The sequence below is a fragment of the Lycorma delicatula genome, chromosome 3, assembly GCF_047948215.1.
Source record: "Lycorma delicatula isolate Av1 chromosome 3, ASM4794821v1, whole genome shotgun sequence".
Lineage (NCBI taxonomy): Eukaryota > Metazoa > Arthropoda > Insecta > Hemiptera > Fulgoridae > Lycorma > Lycorma delicatula.
Window position 1 is genome coordinate 16901264 of NC_134457.1, and position 26723 is coordinate 16927986.

The 26723-nt window shown below is 28.6% G+C and overlaps 1 protein-coding gene across 1 annotated transcript in view; it reads right to left on the reverse strand.

Annotated features, from left to right (window-relative positions):
- The window catches only part of LOC142321410 (carbonic anhydrase 2-like), a 363624-nt gene that overhangs the window by 19178 nt on the left and 317723 nt on the right, over positions 1 to 26723 (reverse strand). The window contains exons 2-3 of the mRNA XM_075359477.1: positions 6967 to 7170; positions 2299 to 2417 (exon numbers count right to left, since the gene is read on the reverse strand). Of these exons, the coding sequence (XP_075215592.1) occupies positions 2299 to 2417; positions 6967 to 7170 (323 nt within the window). The remainder of the gene's footprint in view (positions 1 to 2298; positions 2418 to 6966; positions 7171 to 26723) is intronic.

Here is a 26723-nt window from a genome sequence, read left to right on the forward strand (position 1 = left end):
GATATATGTATGTGAGGAAAATGTTAACTTCTGTTAGTATAAAACTGCCCTGTTCAAGGATTGTAGTAAACAAACTTATTACTATGCAAATTACAAGTAGATCTCTTAAAAATTAAAATTAAATAAAATGAAATTACTTGTAGGTAGTTATTATTTACGTAACGGAAGATCTGTTGGCATGGAAAATATTTATTGGCAAGTATGTATGTGTATATGCATGTATGCACAGTATATACATATTTTTTTAGGATCAATTGTAAAGTTCTCCACCTGACACAGAAATGGCACAAGTATGATCAAATGACTATCATATTTGTCAAGTATGATCCTTTAGATGTTGTGCTGTGAAGTTTCAGTTGGAGTGTTTAGTTGTTTGTTTGTAGCAATTGTCTAAAACAAACAAGTTTTGATATTTTTTTGAAAAATGGATAAAACTGAATTTCGAGCTGTTTAAGTATTTTGTTTTAAGAAGTTTAACCCTGAGGAAAAAGAGTTAGATTCCACTTTAAAGGTTTCATCCTCTTCAAGATTCTTCCAAAGGTAAAAAAAGAGGGCTGCTGAATTTAAATCACCTGAGATTATGAATGCTCAGACACCTAAAAACTGCTACAACCGACAAAATTGTCAAAAAAATCCATATTGATATGTGAAATAATCACAGAATGGCATAATACACTAGCTTGCTGACATTGCAAAGACTTCAACAGACCATGTCCACTACAATTTAGACAAAGTAATGGATATGAAAAAGCTTGTCGCTCTATAGGTGCTGTAATTTTAGAAGTCAACCAAAGAAGCGTTCAATTAAACAGTTCTCAAAGGTGTTTAGACTTATTTAAACTTAATTTTCTCCTAAGTTTCTTCAACGTTTCATAACAGTAAATGAAACACTGATTCACCATTAGATGCCAGAGATCAAACAGTAGGAGAGTGTAGACATGCCAAAGAAAGTAAAAACAGTTCATATGGAGGAAAAAATGAAAAACCTTCATCGAGGAGTATTACACATCACTACTGGACCAACTGAAGGGTGCTATTTAGGTTAAACATCCATATCTGCCCAAAAAGAAAGTGCTCTTTCACAACAATAATGGGGCCGCACACTGACTTAGGTTCTTACTGTTTAACCTACTACAAAACCTATTTAAGTGCTTCCACACATCCCATATTCACCAGATTTGGAATTCCTTTTCCCAAAAAATTTGTGAAGAAATGACTTGCAAGATGAAAATTCACTTCACACGATGAGATCAAAGCTGAAACAATAAATTATTTTGAAGAGTTGGACAAATCATATTACACTGCAGGTATTAAAAAATCCAAAAGTCACTAAAAACCAATCTAATTGGAAGGTGTGAAAAATAAAAAAATTCTGAAAAATGTTGTGTTTTCTTGGTCAGGCAAAAAACTTTACAAACGGAAGTTCATGTGTGCACACACATACAAACACTTATAGAATCAAATATATCATCGATGTAGTTTTATGTGACATAAGATATAAATGATTACATAATTTAAACAAAATTATTTTGTTTATAACTTTCTCCAATGGTATATTCTATTGACATACATCCACTCTAATTAATGAGGCTGAGTATGACAATAAACAATGACATATGATCGTACAGCACGGAAACTAAGATGATATAACAATTTAAAGTCCAACTGATGATGCATTGAGATCCAGTATTTATTACATTTTTACATTTAACTATCAAATACAATATAAATAATAGCACAATTCCAGAAGTGATATAATAATTAACTACAGAAATGTTTGTTATGCATAAATAAATAAGATTTACCATTTTATATGTATATATGTTTACAGATGTGCTTCTTCTTTTTTTAAATTTAAATTGTTGTTAAGATGTGATACAAGATGATATAAAATATCAACATTTAGTAAAAATTAAATCATAACTTTACTGTAGTTTTGTTGTTTGGTTATGACACTTAAAATGGTGTAGCCAACTAACCACCAATAAAACATAACTCTCAAAATTAATATTTCTTGTGACTGTGAAACTAATCTTTAATTTATAATTTTTATTCATATGAATGTTTTATGTAACTGACAACGGTTAACTTCCTAAATTAAAATGATACCTACTACTCAGCTATTTCTGATGTTTGAATTCCAATATTCAACTCAGCAGTCAAAGTGAAGATTTTTCTGAGGGAGGGGGAAATATTTAAAGAAATTAATGTATTATAGACATTTCAAATATATATATAACATATACATTATACATATACACAAAATACAATACGTTCACATTTCTTCTTTGCACTGACCTCACCAGAGTACGCTTTTCCATCTACTGTATGTTCAGATCCAGACTTGCTGTCACGTCCCCAATGGCAGTGAAACTGTTCCAGTTTGTATTTGGAACCCAAAGGTCCACCAATGAGTTCTGTGAACAATTATACATTCGTTTACTTATTCATCCAATTGCAATAACAGTATGACCAATTATATAACATTAATTAGTAAAAAACAGATAAACAATAAAAATACTAGACTCTTGCTCCTGCTAATAAAAAACAGACACAGATAAATAAGACAGTATGGTGACCACTACAATTAATAGTCAGCCAAATTATATATCTTATTTTAATAATAATAATAGATATTGTAAGGCATTCATTGAGTATTTTAAGCTGAAGTAAACAAAAATCTAATAAATTAACAACTAAACTGATAATCGTACAACCATTTTACAGATGCATTATATAAACTGTGCATGAAAAAGTACAGATGCTGAGTTAAGCTTATTTAACATGAAAGGGGAATATACTGTTCAAGTCAAATAAGTGTATGTACAGTAACCTAATTTTTTTTATTGCAGTCCAGTTTACAAATTTAAGCAAATAATACCTTCTGGTGACTTCCATATGGTAAAATGTCTACCTTTCATCCAGATCAAATCATTCAAGGGTTTTTTACATACAAAAAAATGTCATTCTCATGTTGCGAGAATTCATGAATGTTGCGATAAAGGAAGACTAGTGTTTTATATACAGAAAAATGGTTTAGAAAAAGTGTTGTCAAGCAATTCTTATTTATAGTAAAATAAAATCACAGAAACTCAAATAAATCCCACCAACATTCGCAGAAAAAAAGGATAGCCAAAAGATGTACAGTACAGGATACAATGGAATGTTCCATATGATATATGAAATCCCAAAGAAATAAAAATGAACAGTTATATACCAGAGATACATCTATAGATATATATTGTACATTTTTGGGATCTGTTATTTGTAGTCTCTAGAAAATCCGAAAAAGACTAGGCATCTCCATGCATTACAGACTTAATCTAAGGATAGCTTCTCAGAACCATGATACATAAAATGGACAACACTAATATGGAGTACAAATGTAGCTCATATTATATTCGTTATTTTACTGTATTTTTAACATTATTACACGTATTAAAATCATGTACTCAAGAATATTCAATGTTCTTTGTTCACACCAATAAGTTACCACAATCAGAATTTCATGAAAAAATTAATCAAAATTCACTGTAATTTATTAACTAATTTATTTTTAATGTATATACAATATATTGTTAAATAAAAAGAATCAGTTTACTAAACATTTCATTTGGTACAAATACAAACTACGTAATTATGTTTCAACTGTTGAATACTGCTAAGAATTTTTGACTACATAAAATTTCTGTTTCTGTGATCATGTAATTCTAAGAATTTCAAATCCAGGAGCTAATTTATCAATTTCAATTGAAATTTCACTGCAACAAACTTATTCTTTATAAACTAATGAAAAGTAAATATTTTCAAAAAGTGGAAGATAAATTCTGATGAAGATAATGAAATGAAATCTATGAACATTTGAAATTTTTCTGTTATTGATATAATGAAAATATTGTTTGCAAATGACAACAGTATTCCTTTCAAAGTGATATAAAATGAGACAGAAAAATTTTACTTCTGTTATGTTGTAAAAGACAAAAAAATAAATGTGAACAATTAACTGAAAAAAAATTTTTTATTGTTAAAAAATAATTATTTGGACTAGAAAAATAAAATAATTATATAAAAGCATTATAAATAATGCCATTTTTCATTTTATTTACAGTAATAATAGATTACTGTGAATAATTTGTAGTAATAATAAATTACTGTAAGTACAACTTATTGGTTTTACTCGTTTTACTTGGTTTTAACAGATTGGGCTTCATAAAATACTTTATTCATATCACCATTTACTTTTTGTAAATTTTCAAAAATTTTACTTGTTTTGGAAACTTTGCTAATTTGATGATAAAAAATTGCACTGGATTAAAATATCTATGGGATTCAGATTTCTTTCTCAAATAAGTAAAATACAATATTCACTAAACTTGAAATAAAATATTATTTTAAATTTAAAAAAATGAATCAGTTTTAGCAATCTGATGGTTACAATGACCAAATGTTGTTTCTGTTTGGCATGGTTAAACCTGCTTTCGACTAGAAAAATTTTAATATAATAATTCATTATCGTAAAAAAAAGTAGTTATTGTGTATTTAACTTAGAAATACTTTATTAGAACTACAATTTACTCATTAAAAAATTCTATTATCTACTTTTTTCCTTAATAGTAAACTACAGGCCAGTTATTTAACAATAAAAAAATTAAGTGCTAAAAAAGTCTCTCCCAGTTTGTAACTTTTATTTATTTTTTTATTGCTGTTTCACTATCCATCGTTAGATATAAGAAACAAAACTAATAATGATGTATTGTTAACCTTTAAATCAACAAATTACAGATAAAAAATATGAGCCCTGACCAGAACATAAAATTATTTAATAAAAATAAAATGATGATTCTTGATAGTCAATGTAATGTAAGACATATATTGTCTTACATTAACAGAGAATAATATACATTTATGAACATCATTGCATAAGTAAGAAATATTCTAGATAATTAACTTACTTTACAAATTGGCTATAACTGAAAAATTAACAATTTTTTTTTAACCAAAAGTACAAAAATTAATTAAAAATCTACACAATTTGATAAATTATTTGCAATTATACATTTAAAATCTTTAAAAATTTATTAAGTCAACTATTAAAAATTAATAACTGCAATATAAATCAACAAATAAGACTTATTACTACTATAATAACCACTCTTTATCTTGCTGTGTACTTAATCTGCTACCTTGGATGTGATTATTTAATTGAAAAAAAATACATTAATTATTCTGGTGCAAAAATGAAAATTTCTTAAACTGATAAAGATCAAAGAATTCATCATTTAAAAGTTTTATAGAAGAATAATATAAAAATAAAGTTGAATAAATATATCTAAAAGGCTGTACGATAAATTAGCTACAAGCTAATAAATAAATCAGGCAAAATATCTTCCTTAGAAATTAAAAAATTCTCATTCCTATTTGAATTACTTAACATAGTTTTCTATTTATTATTTCCACATATTAGAATGACAAAAGTATTTGGCAGCTTCACTAAAATTGAAATTGAAGATTTTTAATAACAATGCATCATAATAGTAAACATTTTTTTATATGATAGAGAAACATAATTAATAAACAACATGGATTAACTGAAATTGTAGTTGGAAGAAGGGAACACAAACACCATTTTTTTTTTCATTTTCAAGGTTAAGTTGAATTTGTATTCTGCTTACAGACACATTTTCGGTGAAAAAAGGAAAATTATTGCCAAACTCTAGTATGGCAGTAAAACTCAGTACAAATAATCGTGAGTTGCAAGTAAAGAACTAATCCAACAGTTAATTCCTTCTTCTAATGGATCAAATTGGCAGCTCTGACTACCATCCCGACTAGCAGACCCTCAAAAATTTTCTATTTCAAAGTACAAGCGATTTGAAACGACCAGTAAAGAACCTGGTTATATAGTTGCTTGCAAACTATTGGTGGTCTTTTAAAGCATTCATTCCGACTTGTCTGATTACAAATTTAGGCTAAATTTGTAATCAGAAACTTAAACTTAACAAATGAACAACAGGTCTATGCAGGTAAAGTGCCTATTAAAGAAGCAAAAATAATTGACCTTTTGAAAACAGTGCAATATATTCCAAGTAATGAACAACAGTTTTACAACTCACTACTTGACCTACAACTTCTCAAGATGCGGCTGAAGACGAATATAACTAAGTTTATTCTGATGAGCGCACAAAAGTAATAGGCCTTTTAGTAAACTTGTTATTTTAAATCTTATTATGCAGTCAGTCATACTTCCTTCAACAAAATTTTAGTTAAAAATTGAACTTCTTAAAAATTTTTAAGGCCTGAACAAAAGTTTTAGGATGATTTTATGTGACAAATTCTTCTAGCTACTGGTATTATTAAACTAAAAATATATAAAACTACACTCCAAATCTGTTTTTCTTTTCAGCACTTTTTTTTGTTAGTTTTATAATAAAATAACTAAATAAATTGCATGACTAATAAGTAGTTTTATGGGTAAAGCAATTCAAAATATTTTAAATTGGAAAAGGGAATAATTCCAACAAATTTAATATTTCGTAAAAAAATAATTATTTGAAATTTTTAAGATATTTTTTGTTATACTAATTACAGATATAATAGTTAAAATAAACATATACAATATGTGCTACCAAAAAATTTACTCCAGAGTATAGTGTTTTTTGTTTTCCAAAGGTAAAGGTTCAATGAAGTTGTTCCCTTCTTCAAACTACGGGTGAAATATAAATATATACAAAGTCTGGATGAAATTCAAAACATTCCAGTTCTTTATTTCAAATTCCATCCACACCTGCATCAGTTTCTCATGTTGCAGTTTCAATTTCTATCACAAAAATGTGTAAATTTTGTCAAAGTAATCAATGTAAAGCATTGAAAATAAACTCATCAAAATTTAAATGTAAATGTTATTAAACTATGCCAAAAAAATTAATGAATTTAAAAAAAAACTGAAAAATTTGAAACAAAATTTACCTGATCCATGCTCATCATTATGAACATCAACTCTCCATCCATAACCAGGATTGACAATTGATTTGCATATGGTGGGTTTATAATACCAAGTAAGTGGACGACTTTGAAGGGAAGTATCAGATGTTGCGACTGTTGTTTTTACATCAACGGGTGATTGACGAGACCCAGCTGCTTGAGGAAATTTGGATGGCCATGTTGATGGTCCTGAAATAATAAATAGTTAATTATATCACACTTTTTCGTTAATTAGAATATGATTTCTAAAGAAGCAGTATTACTCTGCAGATGAATTTAAGTAATATTGATTTAAAAATTACAGAAAAATATCCTGAATTTTCTCATCTTATTCAACGTGTATGAAAATCTATATTCAAATAATTTTAGTTAACAATTCTAAAATGTGATTTATTTTATATATACATATATACATATATATATATATATATATATACATATATATATATATATACATATATACATATATATATATATATATATACATATATATATGTATACATAAAATCTTCATGTATTAATCATGTATACTGCAATAATGTTGTGATCAAGGTTTTGTTATGGTTTCCCTTGATACACCCAAGTGAATGCTAGGGGTTCTTTTTTATGAATGGAGTAGCATATACACTTATTCTTTATGTGATGTATCTAATTATTATAATGTTATCGCTCAGAATAAAAGATTTACTTCTTTACAATCAAAATGAAATATAAAATTTTATACAGCAACATCATCACAATTACAATCATTCAGAAATTTATGACTGTTTTATACAGTAAGGACACTGGTATCAGGTCATTAATAAAAATAAATGAATAAACAAAAATTTAGAGCAAGATGATTAATGAAGTTCTATATAAAAGTTAATGAATATTATTAATTAAGCTGCCAAAATAGTTTTAATTCATACACGAGATAAGAGCTAAAACTTCATTAATTAACTTGTTTGTAACTTATTATTATTCATTACAAACAAGTTAATTAATGAAGTTTTAGCTCTTATCTCGTGTATGAATTAAAACTATTTTGGCAGCTTAATTAATAATATAGACATTGAATCAATCATTAAGAAAATTTTCTGGATTTTGATTTCTAGTCCGGACTAACAACCTTCATGACACACTATTTCATTAAGAGCATAAGTCATTTTTGCTAATATAAAGAAATGAAGACTGTATTTTAATTCCTATAAAAAAATAAAGCAACTCAAACTTAACATTGCAGAATAGATGCTAAATCACAAGGTTATTGACAACTTTCAAAAGTATTGCTCCTATCATAAATATTATTTTGCCAACAAAGGTTTTTTTGTTGATTTATTGAAACATCTATCTAATCGGTGCAATAACCAAAAGGTTATAAATAACCTCTTATTTAGTACCAGTCATCTATCATGACATAGTCATTATAACAAATAAAAAGCATCTCATGGCAGGTTTACTAGAAAAGGTAAGTAGTCAATCTTTTTCTACTCTCTTCTTCAATACTTACTGAATACACAGAAATATCAACCTAAATTTATTTATATGATTCCAATGATACTGCAAAACAAATTTAAAAAGAAAACCACAATGAACTTTTTTTATGGTATGTAGGTTTTTATATGTAGTTCTTTAACATTATTTCATTATTTCCAATTAAATTAATCATTGTATTTATTATTTGACAGTATTTATTGTTATTTTCAGAAACATTATGCATTAGTTATATTTCATAAGTTCAATTTATTCTTTCATTATTGTTGACAGTTTATTACTGCATTGTTTTAAGTTGTTCTGACTCTCATATAATATTACTACTATTGTTATCAAATAATAGTAAGTTATAATATAATTTAATTATCATCAATTTAAATAAATTAAAAACAATAAACATATAACAAATAAAAACATCTCATCGCATACAAATTGACTTCACACTACAAAGATTTTATTCATTACAATAATTTTCTTTGTGTTATTTAACAATGATTAGAATCTTAATTGTATAGATGTAAAGTAAAGATGACTGTATACATTCTTTAAGACTCTCCTAACATGCTGTAAACAGAATGATAGCAACATTATCTAGATAAAGACAAATACTATTGTCACATAATGTACTATCTCCATTAAGCAGGAAGAACATATAAGTTTTTTGTCTTTTTTTATACATACAATTTATAATTAATACATAATTTTAGAAAATTTTAATTAAAATAATTTAATACTTTTGATTAAAATTTATTAATATTAATATTATTACAACAAAAATTTGGTGTATAATATTGACAAACTATTTCTATGATTTTTTTTTAATTGTCCTGAACCAATGAATGCTTTCATAGAAATATACAATAGGAGAAGGTAGAGAGTGAAGAGGAGGAGAAAGTTGTGTAATCAAAACATCTCTGCAACAAAAAGGAAGAGACATAATAATCTAATTGTGATGATATTACAATGGAATTGTAAAAAACAGTTAGATATATGAATTAATATTGGACATTTTCAAGCAGTAATATATTAATATGTTCCTGAAAATTTAAATAAATACAAAAATAGCATAGGGTGCTATTTTCTGTTCTTTAAAAATGAAAGAATCCGAAGGAATCTCCTTCTTTAATATTTCGTTTAAACTTTGGGTAATGGCATTAACTGAGAAACTGAATCAATATGTTGAAGATCTGATCAGGGATTACCCAACAGGAATTGGGCATACAGATCAAATCCAGATCATATATTTACTTATAGCAGTTAGGTGAAAAATTCTAGCAATCTGAGTTGAATTTCAAACAAGAATATTGTTTATTGATTTTAAGAAGATAATGTCAACAGAAAATTCCTGTAATAAGAGTAAGATAAAAGAATTCAAAATACACAGACATTTATACTATTGTTTAGAGTGCAAATACAGGAAAGAATGTAGTATAAAGAGTCAGGAAGAAGATTCCTTAGGGAGTATGTAAATTACTATTGGATTTTAAACAGGAAGATGCATTCTCAGGATTCAGTACAAATTTAGGAAAAAATAATAAGAAATACTAATCATAAAGAACTGAAAGGCAATGAGATGAAGTATATGGCTTTCTGGCATACATGAATGATGTTTTTTTATTATTTTTTAAATGGACAAATAAACAGGAAAATTCTTATCACTCTGATTTACAATTTTATTAAAATCCTTTTTTTGAGGGGTTTTCTGGGCGAAAAACGCTTTTGGTTATCATTGCCCACACACAACATATTTTTATAAAATAAACAAAGACATATCACAATATATATATATATATATATATATATACATATCAATTAAAGTAATAAAATCACCATCTGCTTTTCAGCAAATAAAATGAATAGTTGAAACACAATACAGTAATTCAAATACTTTTTATATAAACAGACGGCCGTAAGAAATTGTAAAACCTGAGACTACAACATTTCATTATCCCCTAAAATAGTCTGTGTGTTACCACCTAGGTTAAACTTGTGATGCAATGCCACATAACATATACAATCCACAAGGATGTGGTGCACTGTTAGTTTGTAGTTGCAGTGAGCAAAAACTGATGCGTTTATTAAAATTTGTATTTCCTCTTTGTAGAGGAACTAACTTGCAGATGATCTGTAGAAAAAGAGCTTAAAGGTCTAAGTATTAATAAAAGAAAAATTAGTTATTTAAGTAAGTCACGAGGGAAGAATCAGAACGTCAATCTTAAGACTGGTAAGGAGATTTCAAAAAGGTGCAGAAAGTTAGATATCTAAGAGGCTATTTTTACAAAAAAGAAACTAATCCAGACCAATACAAATAAGAGGATTATACTGGGAATAAAATATTTATATTTTAGTCAAAAGCATTGAAAAATAGAATAAAGATGAGGTTGTAAAGCACAGTAATATTCAGCTAAATATAGCTGAGACATGGAATACAATGAAGGAAACACAATGTGTTTTGAGTGCAAATATAAGATGAATATATGGGGACAAGTAAAGGATGGGGAAATATAATGGTAAAAAAAAATCATAGAAATCTATTAAATGACAAAACAGCTATCTGTTGACCAGAAAATATGGTCTAGTTGACGTAGATGGGTAGGAAATATTGTCTGTATATCTTTAAGTACGACGCCTCTTTCTTCTTTTGAGGAATCGCTCACTAGAAAACAACTGATAAGATATCTACAACAAAATGGATAGATGAGTTCCTGTAATAAATTGAAGGCACTAGATATGAGACGTTACTGGAAGGATGTTCAAAACAGGATGAAAGAAGATCAATCTGCAGTTAACTTTCATATGGTATTTTTCTTTCACCTGGTAATTTTTCTTCCCATTTCTTGAAAGTGGTGCTAAATAGTAATTACGGAGAGTAAAATACCTAGTTCCTTCCTCAGAAGCAATCAATTAATTCATCAAATAAAAAAAAATTCATTAGAGAATTAATATATTTTCAGCACATGCTATCTAACAAGCATTAATATCAGCTGGGTCCAAGGCTAGAAAGTAAATTCTAACGTATACAATTTTTATACAAGAAACAAACACCCAAATTAAAAATGTTCAGTTATAGACATACTGTATACTTTTGACAATAGATGTACAAACAGGAAATATAAAATGCAATTTACATCACATATGATTTCCTTTTTTATATTTAAAATTTTTTATTTGTTTTAAATGGCAATGATAATTTTATCTGACAACAATCAAAGCATTTCATTCAATATTTTTTACTTGTTCAGATTCTTTCATGTTATTCGGGCTATTTCTACTAGGATTAATGAAATATATTGATAATTTGCTAATTAATAAAATAATTGATTAATGATGAAAATCTTTTATTTTTTAACTCATTATTTTAAACTGATTGTCTACCACTAAATATAAAAATGAATGATAATTAATAAATACTTACAGGCAATCACATTTTCTTTAATAAGAAAAAAAAACAATTAAAATTCATTCTATGGCAACATTCCGAACAGAATATTATATCTACAAAGGTATTCTTAAAATTTTCTGTCTTTATTTCTTATAGTTGTTTAATATTCTCTCTGAAATCAGCTTATAAATATTTAAAGGTAGTTCATCAAAGGAAACATATCATTTGAGTCGTCAACAACAATACCTAGCATAATCTTCCTGGCAATTGTTCATTATTATTCTAGTCTAGATGCCACATTACACCCATCTCCGGATATAAAATTCTTATAAGGAATATTACTAACTATTAAAATAGCTAATAAAAATGTACTAATGTGTGTGTATAATAAAAATAATCTTTTCAGGATTTAATTCTCAGAATGAAATGCTATATACTAATTTGAACTTCCCATCTACAGAACATACATTACAAAATGTATGAAATATTTATAGTGTTTAAAAAATATCAAAATACTGTACTTAATTACATGGAATTGAAAAAATATCTTTATCATAAAATGGACTCTCATTGTATAGATCCCTACTACATTCTACTCGATGCCAGAAAATAAAATTCCTTTAATTTTTTGACATCATTGTTTTTGAAGTTATCTGTAATTTTTATCCATTTATATCCTTTTTTCTTTCAAATTTCTCTAAATCTATTATTAACCATATCAAATTTTTTCTCAAACAATTGGATGATGGTTAGAGGAAAATTAACTTTATTCTCCTTCATACAAAAGCATGATATTTAGTGTTACATCTTACTGTCATGGCATGGTTACAGAAAGTATGTTAAAGAACAGAATAATCAAAACAAAATGAATTCTTAAAACTTAAAGAAGAGATTAAATGGATTTAAATTTTTCAGCTACTATATACTCCTTAAGTATATCATAATTAGAATAATTTATTTTATACCAGTGATTAACATGGTAAATAAACCTCTCTACATTAAAATTTCTTTTAACTATTTCATATAACTAAATTTTCATATATATATGCATAAAGCAAAGATCTCTATTAAATTTGGAGGGGAAAAAATAAAGAGATAGGTAGATGAAAAATTAATTTTTATGAGTAATTATACTCTGCTGCTAAGATGAAATTTGATAAACTATTTATTAACGTTAAAAGATTATATACGAGTACATTAGCAGTACATGTTTATTTGAGTTCTGAGTTATGGTGGAGAATTTCTCATTACGTTTCTTAATACCAAAGAGAACAGAAAAAAATTAAATGTTGTGTAAGCTCTGTAATTCATATAAGGAACAATCTGAACAATTATAACGAAATTATGTATTTATGAAAATTAATTAAAAATTTTTCTCTGCTACGTCTTCTTTTTTACTTTTGTTGACAGTTTTAGCAATGATCTTTGCTTCTTCAGAATGATTTTTTTCTTAATATGATAAATTAATCAAAAAATATGTTCAAATTTTAAATTTTGAAATAGACAGCTGTTTATTAATCTCAGGCTTGAAAAAAATTTCAATATTCAAAATAAATAATAATTGCTTATATTTTTATAATCGGACTGTTTTATTAACTTATTAATAACTAATTCAAAAGAAGCAAGGATCTTTGTAAAAATACTAGATGAGGACAAAAGTAAAGAAGTAAGGAATAATGCTTAATTAATTTTAATAAATTAATATGCTCTGCTTTTAGTATTAAATTTGTTTAAATAATCTACTAAGGCAAGATACAATCTATTGAAAATAAAGTAAAATAATCCAGTGTCTCTATAATTATAAAGTAATTAAGTGAGGTTCCTGCTCACCACAAGCTTACTGTATTAAGAAATTCTTACCAGCTGTCTAGCAATTACATGGTTACGCGTTTATACCAGAATTTAGCTCACTGGAGATGGCAAAAAAATTAAAAATGCTAATTACCTAAAAAAAAGCTGGAAGAAGGCAGCAAAATATTACAAAATTCAATGAAAATTACTTGAAAATATATTAAATACAAATGAGGCAACTTCTTTAAAAAAATGAAAGATTTAAAAAAAAACAATTTTTTTCTTATTTATAATTAATAAATTATTCCCCATTTCTGTTTAACTTGCCGCTAGCTTTTTTTTTTTTTAATTTTAAGTTGAACTAGTACAGTTGGGTATCATTGCCTTCTTTCTTTTTCATTTAGCCTCCAGAACCACTGTAAGGTATTATTTCAGAGAATGAATGAGGATGATATGTATGAATGTAAATGAACTGTAGTCTTGTACAGTCTCAAGTCGATCATTCCTCAGATGTGTGATTAATTGAAACCACACCACCAATTCTTAAAAGTAACTGCCTTTACTAGGATTTGAACCTTAGAACTCTCGACTTTGAAATGACCCGTCAAATGACCAACTCTACGAGACTCATCGTAGATGATCATTGCCTGCAGCAACATAATATAAATGTAATAATCCAATTACATGTAGAGTCAAACTTTCAAACCCGATTTTCAATAAATGTATAGTGTGGCATATTCAGGGACCAGTTAATCAAACAATTTATTTAAAAAAAATCACCTTTCTGGTGTTGCGTACAAAGATTTTGACAAAATCAATTGTCAGTTTTGCTAAAAGATGTACCTCTTGAAAAAAGGCAGAAAATGTTATTCCAACATGACAGTGCAGCACCTCATTCTTCACAAGACATTAGACAGCATCAGTCAAGGTGCGCCAGTTAATTGGCCTCCTATGGTGCCCAATTTAAATCATTTGGACCATTACATTTGCGATCATTTAAAGGAACTTGTTTATGCAGAAAAAATTAATTTCAAAGAAGAATTATTGAACCGAATTTAAATACTCTTGAATATCTTAAGAATGACCATGATACTGTTAGAAAAGCTTTCTCTGATGTTATACGTCAGACTAGATTTTGCATAAACTATCAAGATCATTTTGAACAATATCTGTAGGGTATGAAGATTAAATTAAAAGAAATACAACAAAATTAAATTTTTATGTACGTCACTTCATTTATATTTTGTTTTATTTTAGAGTAAAATTTGATTTCTTTAAAATGTATTTTGATTTTTATTGGACTTATTTACATCAATATTTTAATGCATTTATTAGTCATTAAACAAAGTTATTGTATTACAAACCTAAATAACAGTTTTCAAACAAATATTTCAGATTTACTTCAGATATCGTTAAAAACTACTGGAAATACAGTTCCGGAATCTATTTAATTTAATTTTTCAGGTCAAAAACTATAAGAGACCATTAATTTTGCCCTTCAATTAACATCCTAAAAATTTTAGTACAGCCTCATTTCACCAGGGGAACTGAATTTCAGGCAAAATCTTTCACTAGCTGTAACTTGATAACAAAGCATTTCCAGACTTATGTTTATGTTAACTTTTTCGATTATTTTGATGAGAGAAATAACACCTGTGAATATATCAGTTTCCTCATGGGACACCTGCATAAGAAGTATAAACTTTAAAAAAAATTGTTGAAAAATATTTTAACTGACGGTGCTGAATAGAGCAAAATAACAAAAAACATATATTTCAATCTTAACAGGTGGGGATTTAATTTTTTTTAAATGTTTGTTTGTTTGATGATTTATACATGCATACAGGTAACAAATCTGCTGTAACAAAATTGAAATTTGTTTTTTAGCAAAATCCCATCTGCCCCCGTAACAATTTAAAAAAAAATGATCAACATACTATTTATATATATATATATATATATATAGATATATTTTAGTCCAATTTGAAAAAAATTGGTTACGTCAATTCTGAGATATAAAAGGCCAAAAGCAATACATACATTATACACACATATATAAATACTTGTATTATTTTTAGTTAACTACTTGTACCAAAAAACATCACCATTTGCAAAAAAAATACCAATACCCCACTTTTGACATGATCATCATACTTTTCTCTTTTAGTTCCCTGCCTCTATTTTAGCTATATTCACTTGGAAAGTAAAAAATATGATGAAATCTTCAGATTTTTTTTATGTGTTTTCTATAACAATGATATTGAAATGAGGCCAGAGAATATTGTTGATAATTTAAAACATGGAAACGAAGATATCTAAAAAAAGACTAAAGTTGAAAAATACATACTGGTAAAAACTGTAAAACCATTGTAAGTTCATATTTTGGCTACCATTTCAACTTTACAACTCTCAAATTTTTATGTTCATTTTCAATATTACACATTATTTGAGAGACTGATAATTATTTACTCATATGTATGATAAATTATTTATTAAAACATTTTAAAATTGAAAATCAATAAAAAATATTAATTCAAATTTGCTGAGATAATATTGGTTATACAATTCTGATTAGATACACCAGATAAGAAATCCTAAAAAACTATTTAGATAAGCTACAGTATTCAATTCATAACCATTATTAAGTCTAATTATATAAAATATTATTATATTAAAAAAGAGTATGTCGACAACAAACTACGCTTATAGTATTTTAATCATGCATCGAATGATGAAATGATATTGATAACACGCTATGGACTTTTACATAATTTATTATCATAACAAGTGAACACATCAGCGTACATGCAACTGTGCATGTATGTGTTCTGTGATTACCATCAGACTACAGGTGGATCAGCGCGCTCGCGCGCGCGCGCGCGCGCACACACACACACACACACACACACACACAAAATACCAAAACAAAAAAAAACCCAATAAAAATTACTGTTTTATCATTTTATCAAAATAATTTAAAAAAATTCCATTGCCAGCAAATAATAAAAGATAAACACGATGTTAAATATTTAAGTTCTTTACTATTTATGGCATTTTAAAATTTGTATCATGACGCTTAATATAAAAATAATACATTAAACTAAAATTAAGTAATGTGAAAACCTATTATTTCATTATTAGCCAGCCCCTCTAGCCAGAACTTGGCCCTCAGAACCCAGGTTGGCCCAGCCGAACTCTGAAGTCAACTCAGGGCCTTCCAGGGCTACGGGGCCTATGCCAGCACTACAGAGCTGGCTTCACTTGCCATTCCACGTTGCCAGGGGCACCGGCACCCTGGACACCCACAGAACTCGCTTCGGTTGCCATTCCCATCTACCCAGAGGGCTCTGATCCCTGGACCCATGCATGTTTGTGTTGTCCTCATGGTGTAAGAATAATACTAATAAATAATAATTATAGTATTCAGGCTTTATAGAAACCCGAAAAAGAAACTAAATTACAGAGAGAATAATAATCACTACAATAACTAAAGTACAAACACTTTTGATGACAAAAGGAAACAGGGCCTACGTCGATAACTTTTAAACCTACCCTGCGATAACAGGAATGTATCCTGCAAATTTGAAAGCAATCGGTCGGTTGGTTCTTGCGTGATGCGATAACTGTCAAACTTTATATATATAAATATTGGTCTGGCCTCTCACGAGGTGCTCGCATACCTCATACCTCACCACTCTAGCCCCACACACAGTCCCCATGGGAAGCCCATTATTGTTAAACAGAATTTATTTAATATTATTTTATTTAACCTAAAATTTAATTGTATTATTTTTGTAATATTATTCATTCAATTGATTCAAATCATTCAGTTAAAACTTACCTCACACAGTGATAGAGACTCACAGTTCCTAGTTCATTTAATCAAATCATTAAAGTTTGTGCTTCAATCATCTCCACTACTACATATATTTATATATACATTTTCTTTCAAGATGAAATATATCTACTAAAAACCTTCAGTCACGCCAAGAAAGATGGGTAAAAATCTGGTTGCTGTTGATGGAGTAATTTTTTTTTTGTTTATCTCAAATAAACAAAAACCCTCTTCCTCTTTACATAATAGTACAGATATATATACAGATATATACAGATATATATATATATATATATATATATATATATATATATATATATAGATAAATGAAGTTTCACATTATGTATGTAAAGTCCAAAATTTTATAAAATTTTACAGTAGTTTTTCTTGGTATAGCTTTCTTCTTCAAAGTTGGGTAGCTGCGAAAAACGACACAGCTCAGTTAACCCATTTATAAATTAAAATCTATAAGCATTTATCATAACTACAGCTGACTCTCCCAATTTTCAGCAGGGTTTAGTAATAGTAATTGATTTTTGTCAGGCAGGCCTGTTCTGGAACCCATTACAGATTTCAGATGTAGTGGCCAACAACCATGTCTTGACTGATTTATTCATTCACCCAAATTAGTTACAGAATGAGGCAAGTTGTTTCTTAATGTCCAAATTAATGTGTATTTTGCAGATGGGGCTGATTGTGTTGCTTTGAACTATCTTATAAAATAGTAAAGCTTGTCATCATTAGTAAATATTTTTTATTCTTGCTATATATATTCCCATATAAAATACTGTTATCTCTTGGCATTCGCTAAAAGTCAGAATAAATTTTCAGAAAGGAAAATGGCAGTCAAATCATTTATTAGCACCCATAAATAAAAAATCATTATTATTAACTTATCATTATTATTATCAACTTATTATTCACACATTTTTTTATATTAACAAATCTACTTCTTTTGTACATAAAAGTCACTTAATCGTAACATATCTGTTATCAGATCAGTTAACATAATTGTTCTTATGTTAACTCAGTATAATACAAATCAACATAGTAATAGAAAAATTTGAAAAAAACTGAACTTACATCATTAGCATGTTATGAACAGTGTATGTTTAAATAATTTTCACTACAGTATTCTGCTTTTAACTTTATCAATTTATTTTGTTTCTTCACACTTTACCGTATTTAACATGTTTAATATAATCAAGTATTAATATGTGCCCATCTCTGTACAGAGTGGTAGCAAATCGGCCTTTCATCTGGAGGTCTTGGATTCAAATCCCGGTCAGCCATGGACTTTCTCATACGCTACAAAATTCCATTTCCATATTCCATGTACAAGCTTTTCAAAGCTTCTGTGTAATTTTATCAAACAAAAAATAAATATGGCTTAAACCACTTCTTCTACCTTTTATTTATATATTTCTTGGGATTAATTATATAATTTTTAATCTTCTATAATCAAGATTTTAACTTCGTTTTCCAATGATCCAGCCATGCAAGTGCTGGACTGGATAGGAAAAATCATTTTATTTGTGAAGTAGCATATCTACTGATTCTTGATCTCATTTATGATATTATCTACTGATAAATAATATTTTTTTAATTAACGAAGCAGTAATCTATATTGTTAATATATACATACTAATTGGATATAAGATGAACTACCAAACTTGAACAATAATTAGGCTTTAATTCTGTCCACACAGGAATTACTCTTTTTTTTCTGTTAGCCTCCAGAACCACCGTATTACTTCAGAGGATGAATGAGAATGATATTTATGAAAGTAAATGAACTGTAGTCTTGTACAGTCTCAGGTCAACCGTTCCTGAGATGTGTGGTTAATTGAAACTTAACCACCAAAGAACACCCGTCTAGTAATTAAATCCATATAAAGTAACAGCCTTTACTAGGATTTGAACCTTTGAACATTCGACTTTGAAATCACCTGATTTCCGATGACGAGTTAACCACTAGACCAACCCAGGAGAACAAGGAAGTACTGGTTTTTAAAAAGCAGAAGGATGTTAAACATCCTGTGGTACATGCACATACATAATACTATCATTATTTTTGTCAAATACAGCATACGTATGCTTGAAAGATTACACATACTTTTTAATTATATTTATTTTTCCAAGCACATAATTTTAAATGTAAATGAAATTATTTACAAAGAAAAAAAAAAATCGGCTAAGCTAATTTATTTATTTTTTATTTTTTTTAAACTGATTTAATACATCAAAGATGATTATAAAATATAAAAATGCTGATATATGGAATAATATTACATAGTAAGCTAAATTTGAAGTGAACCATAGATTGCTGATTAAGTCTGTTATTAAACTCTCATCATTTCACACTTAATAATCCAAGTAGATTATTCCCTGATACATTCAGTTTCTGTCATAAGAGTGGGGTGAAAGGATTTAGCACTTAAATGTTATCGATATACCAATTTATTAAGCAGTTTTCTTTTTTCACAGCCTCCTGTAATTTTTGTTACATTACATAAAGTGTAATAAATCTAACATCCTTCCACAATGTTCCTAGTTAATTATTAATTATAATAATATTTCAAGCAATTAACAAAACGACTACTAATAATTGAAAAACAAATTTGCAGTTTTGCTGGTTATTCTACAATGAACAATAAATCCTGTACTTCTTTAAATGCTCAGTAAGTAATAATCTGAACAGACAATTTGAAAAATTGTTTTAAAATGTTATTGTTAATAGCTTAATACAAGAGTAACACTGTTGAATAACAACTGATAAATGTTCAGTAAGTTTTAAGTAAAGCTATGAAATCTTCACACTTATTATTTTCATTTTTGTTTGAATCGGAATTTTTAAACAAAAATTCGGATGGGGCTGTTTCGGGGCGCACAACGTTGGTTTAGCGTGCAACTTACAGATCTTGGATGAAGTTTCTCTGAGCTACAGACCCACCAACATATCTGTAATTTTAGTTCCTTCATTTTGTCAACTCTATAGATAAATTGGTCGGTCTGAATGTCAGCGAGTCACTTTTAGTGTATCGGATCGAAATAAAAACGAAACATTGACTACGTACTAAATTTGATTTTTAACATAAAACAGACACTAAATGGTACATTATTTCGACTTATATTCGACGACAATTCTGTTCAACATCGATCTGTGATATGAGAAGTAAGAGACATAAGGCATAATAAGCAGCGGTATGGGTGCTAGCTTTGCGACGTCCCTAAACAGTCTCACTCGCTCGGCACCGGACATCGGGGTACGTGTAACCTCCCTTTCCAACGATATGCGTAATTTATATTTCCGGCTGGCTTTTGCGCGGGCTGAGGCTGACATATTTAATTTGTTTACTTTTTTACGTGTTACTTTAATTTTTTACATATAAATAATGTACTAAATACACTTATTATTATTTAAATCGATCTACGTTGACAAACTCTAAACACAAACATAGGAATCACAGCACTGTCACGTCTAAGTCGTGAGCTACACTGAATGGAAATTAGCGAGAGCGCCAGTTTTAGATCTGGGCAGTGTCCCCTCCCCACCAACCCGTTCGTGACACAAAATTTAAGTCGTATAGGCGAGCGGACCATGTAAGTTATAAAATGACACCGCATTTACGTCTCTGAGACTAATAGTTAGGGTTATTAAGGCAGGACGGATATAGACCTTTTCGTTACGCTACAAATATCGGTTCTGGTACTAGTATGTTTCGGTGTGATTTTAAAGACGTGTCACGTCAAAAACATAAAATTTCATTGTGGAGAAATAATTCTACCGAACTTCTGAATGATCTATATTGTTCATACGTTTGAATGTTGAAAAGTTCCAAATTAAAATTGAAAACATTGAAAATTATGAAGTAGAAAACATCAATAACATTTTTCATACGCTACATTTCCATATCCCCCGCAAAAGTTTCAAGCCAAAAAAATACACAATTTAAAAGGCGTTGATGAAAATTATTTGAGCATATGTCTACGTGGACGTTGAATGAGATGCAGAAAATTATTTATTTTTTAGTTTTATTTATTTCGAGTTACTTTTTTACACTTTAAATATTATTCAATTATTTATTTATACCGCTCACCTATCACGTCATAACATAGCAAACGACTACAACAGCATTTTTTCTGGTGTTTTATTGCTGCTTTGTTTTGTTATTGCTCAAGATATTGAGGGTGATCTTACTCTGCAGCCTCACCCATTTGTAAGCATTAGACGTAAGCTGACGAAGTTCGATCGGTCCAGTAGTTTTGGAGATATACATTTATTTAGAGGTCACACACGTACATACGAGCATTAACATCCGAGAAATTTCCATCCGATTTATTGGGGTTCCTTAAGTGTCAAAACGTCTCACAAGATCCGGTTAAAACCGCATATGCCCAAATTAGACAGATTGCAATACTTTCCCTTCTAGAGCTATAGCTCTTGAATTCATGACATAGAAATAATATTAGTATAAAAGAAAATCTTTAATTTATTTTAAATAAATTGTTAATCATACCTTTTTAATCAATATGGAATTTGGTATTAAATTACAAAAGTTTCTATTACAAACCCCTTTTCTTTTAGAAAATTTGTAAAAAAAAATTAATTAAGTAAAATAAATTAAGAGAAAAATGCTGATTCGTGGCTGAGTAGATAGCGTGTCAGAATTTCATGCGGGGGTCCCTGGTTCGAATCCCGGTCACACATGGGATCTTTTCATATATTACCAATTTCCACCTGGCTAATGACCATCGCTGTTGATCCCGCTCTATCATTACAAAAAAAAAACCAAATAAAAACTGATGCGGACACTACATGACTTCCTTGTCTTCCCCTACGTGGCTGGGATGTATTTTTGCTGCACTTCATTTAAAGTTATTTAATTTGAAAGCGAGATACGATCCTCCGGTTTTTTAATAAAGTGGACAATTACACAATTGCTAAAATATTAGTTTTTATTAACATCAAATATTTATACAATTATTAAATCAACAATCTTAGTTGAAATATTATGAGATAATATTAGATTAAATAAAATTTATTCTGAAATATTAGATTTATTTAAAGTAATAAAGAGACTTCTTAAGTCTTATATCAGTCTAAGACTGTTTTTTTAAAATTATTATGATATAACCATCAACAAAATGAAAAAAAAAAAACGAAATCACATGTTTCACAAAATCAGCTGTGGACACCACATTACTTGGTACGCCTATTAAATTACATATACACATTTTTAAAAGTACATATAATTTTATTTCATTAATAACTTCTGATATTTTTTCATATTTTTTTTCGTTATTATTGAATTACTATTCATCGTAAAAATTTTTTTTCAATGAGAGGTTAATAATTTTATTAATAAATCAATATATTCAAATTAAAAAAAAGGAGGTGAAATCTGATAGAACCGATGTGCCTTCCTCTTATAAGATCCAAATATTTCATTAATTAAAAATTTATTTGGCTATAAATAATTATAATTTCTGAAACCAATGAAAATAAGTATCGTTTATGATATATTGTTGAAAAGCCCATCAATAAGAGTTTATTACTGCAGTTAAGAAAAAGTACAAAATCAAAACGTTTTTGATTTTTGGCTTTTTTCGTCGACACTTTTGGTCCAGTCGATTGCAATCAAAAAGGGAGGTACACAACTAGATGTTACAACAGTCCTAAATTAAAAATTTCTTACTCGTTTTCGAGTTATGCGATATATATATATATACGTACGTAGAGATGTCACGCCGAAACTAGTCAAAATGGATTCAGAGATGGTCAAAAAGGATATTTCCGTTGAAATTTGAAAATCGAAATTTTTCGCGATCACAATACTTCCTTTACTTCGTATAAGGAAGTGTAAACATCTTATAATCCATCGATGAATAAAAACTGTGATACGTACATTATTAGCTTAATAAAGGGAAGAAGACAATTTTTCATAACAAATAAATTATTTTTTTATGTATGAAAAAAATAACAAAGTTTTTCCATTTCCTATAATTAAAGATAAGAAAAATGTGCCGTAAAAATGTCAAGGTTTTGAAAATTTGTTTCATGGTATTTACAATTCTACGAAATTTAAATTATTATATTTTTCAACTTAGAAACAAACTATGAGGAAAGAATGGCGATAAAATTATAAACAGTAGTAAATACAAAAAAACGACTTTTTTATTTTAAAAATTGTTTGAATAATTTAAAATTGGAAAAGTTAATTTAAAAAAAATCTTAATTTACAGAGTGATACGGGGGGGGGGGAGTAAATAATTGAGAAGTGATTCTAGAGCTGAAATAAGGAAAAACGTCCATACTAACATATATTCCAATATGTTGGATGGATAACATGAAAACTACGGGAGATACAATTCTGGGACCTGTAAAAACGTAAGCATAACATCAACATATCCTGCAACGTAACATCAACTTTACCCTTTAAAAATTTCAGTATGACCTCCTTTCACAGAGGGAACTTAAATCCGGGCGAAATTTTTGCTCGGCCGTAACTCAATAACAAACCGTTTACAAACATACGTTGTATGAACTTTTTTTTTTATTTCAAGCTCTAGAATCAGTTCCCCAATTATTTCCCTTTCCTCCTGAATCGGTCTGTAAAATAAATTTATTAAAATTAATTATATTCTTTATTGAAAAATTCGGTTAAAAAAAAAATAAATCGGTTTTCAGATTTCAACGGAAATATCCATTTTGACCATCCATGGTAGAAAATATAAGAATGCTAATGATGAAGAATGTAAAAGGAACTATCGGCAATTAAGAAATGCTATAAATAGGAAGTGCAAACTGGCGAAAGAAGAGTGGATTAAAGAAAAGTGTTCAGAAGTGGAAAGAGAAATGAACATTGGTAAAATAGACGGAGCATACAGGAAAGTTAAGGAAAATTTTGGGGTACATAAATTAAAATCTAATATTGTATTAAACAAAGATGGTACACCAATATATAATACGAAAGGTAAAGTCGATAGATGGGTGGAATATATTGAAGAGTTATACGAAGGAAATGAATTAGAAAATGGTTTTATAGAGGAAGAAGAGGAAGTTGAGGAGGATGAAATGGGAGAAACAATACTGAGATCTGAATTTAAGAGAGCATTAAAAGATTTAAATGGCAGAAAGGCTCCTGGAATAGACGGAATACCTGTAGAATTACTGCGCAGTGCAGGTGAGGAAGCGATTGATAGATTATACAAACTGGTGTGTAATATTTATGAAAAAGGGGAATTTCCGTCAGACTTTAAAAAAAGTGTTATAGTTATGATACCAAAGAAAGCAGGGGCAGATAAATGTGAAGAATATAGAACAATTAGTTTAACTAGTCATGCATCAAAAATCTTAGGCCTCAGATTAATAGTAGAAGGAAGATTAAAGAAAAACAAACCAACATACTTGGCGTTTATAGACCTAGAAAAGGCTTTCGATAACGTAGATTGGAATAAAATGTTCAGCATTTTAAAAAAATTAGGGTTCAAATACAGAGATAGAAGAACAATTGCTAACATGTACAGGAACCAAACAGCAACAATAACAATTGAAGAACATAAGAAACAAGCCCTAATAAGAAAGGGAGTCCGACAAGGATGTTCCCTATCTCCGTTACTTTTTAATCTTTACATGGAACTAGCAGTTAATGATGTTAAAGAACAATTTAGATTCGGAGTAACAGTACAAGGTGAAAAGATAAAGATGCTACGATTTGCTGATGATATAGTAATTCTAGCCGAGAATAAAAAGGATTTAGAAGAAACAATGAACGGCATAGATGAAGTCCTACGCAAGAACTATCGCATGAAAATAAACAAGAACAAAACGAAAGTAATGAAATGTAGTAGAAATAACAAAGATGGACCACTGAATGTGAAAATAGGAAAAGAAAAGATTATGGAGGTAGAAGAATTTTGTTATTTGGGAAGTAAAATTACTAAAGATGGACGAAGCAGGAGCGATATAAAATGCCGAATAGCACAAGCTAAACGAGCCTTCAGTAAGAAATATAATTTGTTTACATCAAAAATTAATTTAAATCTCAGGAAAAGATTTTTGAAAGTGTATGTTTGGAGTGTCGCTTTATATGGAAGTGAAACTTGGACAATCGGAGTATCTGAGAAGAAAAGATTAGAAGCTTTTGAAATGTGGTGCTATAGGAGAATGTTAAAAATCAGATGGGTGGATAAAGTGACAAATGAAGAGGTATTGCAGCAAATAGATGAAGAAAGAAGCATTTGGAAAAATATAGTTAAAAGAAGAGACAGACTTATAGGCCACATACTACGGCATCCTGGAATAGTCGCTTTAATATTGGAAGGACAGGTAGAAGGGAAAAATTGTGTAGGCAGGCCACGTTTGGAGTATGTAAAACAAATTGTTGGGGATGTAGGATGTAGAGGGTATACTGAAATGAAACGACTAGCACTAGATAGGGAATCTTGGAGAGCTGCATCAAACCAGTCAAATGACTGAAGACAAAAAAAAAAAAAAAAAAAGACCATCCATGAATCCATTTTGACTAGTTTCGGCGTGATGTCTGTACATACGTATGTATCTCGTATAACTCAAAAACTATTAGCCGTAAGATGTTGAAATTTTGAATTTAGAACTGTTGTAACATATAGTTTTGTGTACCTCCCATTTTGATTGCATCAACTGGACCAGAAGTGTCCAAAAAAGCCCAAAGACAAATTTCTTTTGGATTTTGGTCTTTTTCTTAACTTCAGTAATAAGCCCTCATTTAGAGCTTTTAAACGATATATCATAAGTTGTACTTATTTTCATTGGTCCCAAAGTTATAGCCAAATAAAATTTATTAATAATTATTAACCTCAGATTGTAAAAAAACGTTTTACAATAAATAATAATTCAATAATAACAAAAAAAGATATGAAAAAAATATCAGAAGTTATGAGGTGTCCATGTAAGATTTTTAAAAATTCGTTTTTTTTTATAAATTTTACTTGTAATAAACAATTACTAACTGAACATTACTGTACAGTCTGTTTAATTCAGCTATACGAGGTTACACGGTTCGTTAGGAAATCCGTTAATTTGTTTTTGCTTAATTTGAAAACAACTTACTTCATCTTATACATTTTTAATATTAGTACCGTTTTTACATTTACCACTACACCTTTACTAAACATCATTTCACAAAAATAATTACAATAAATAAAACTTGTACCGGAAGGAGTTAAATAATTAATAACCAAAAGTAGAGAATTTTGAAGGTTGCACCAGTGGCG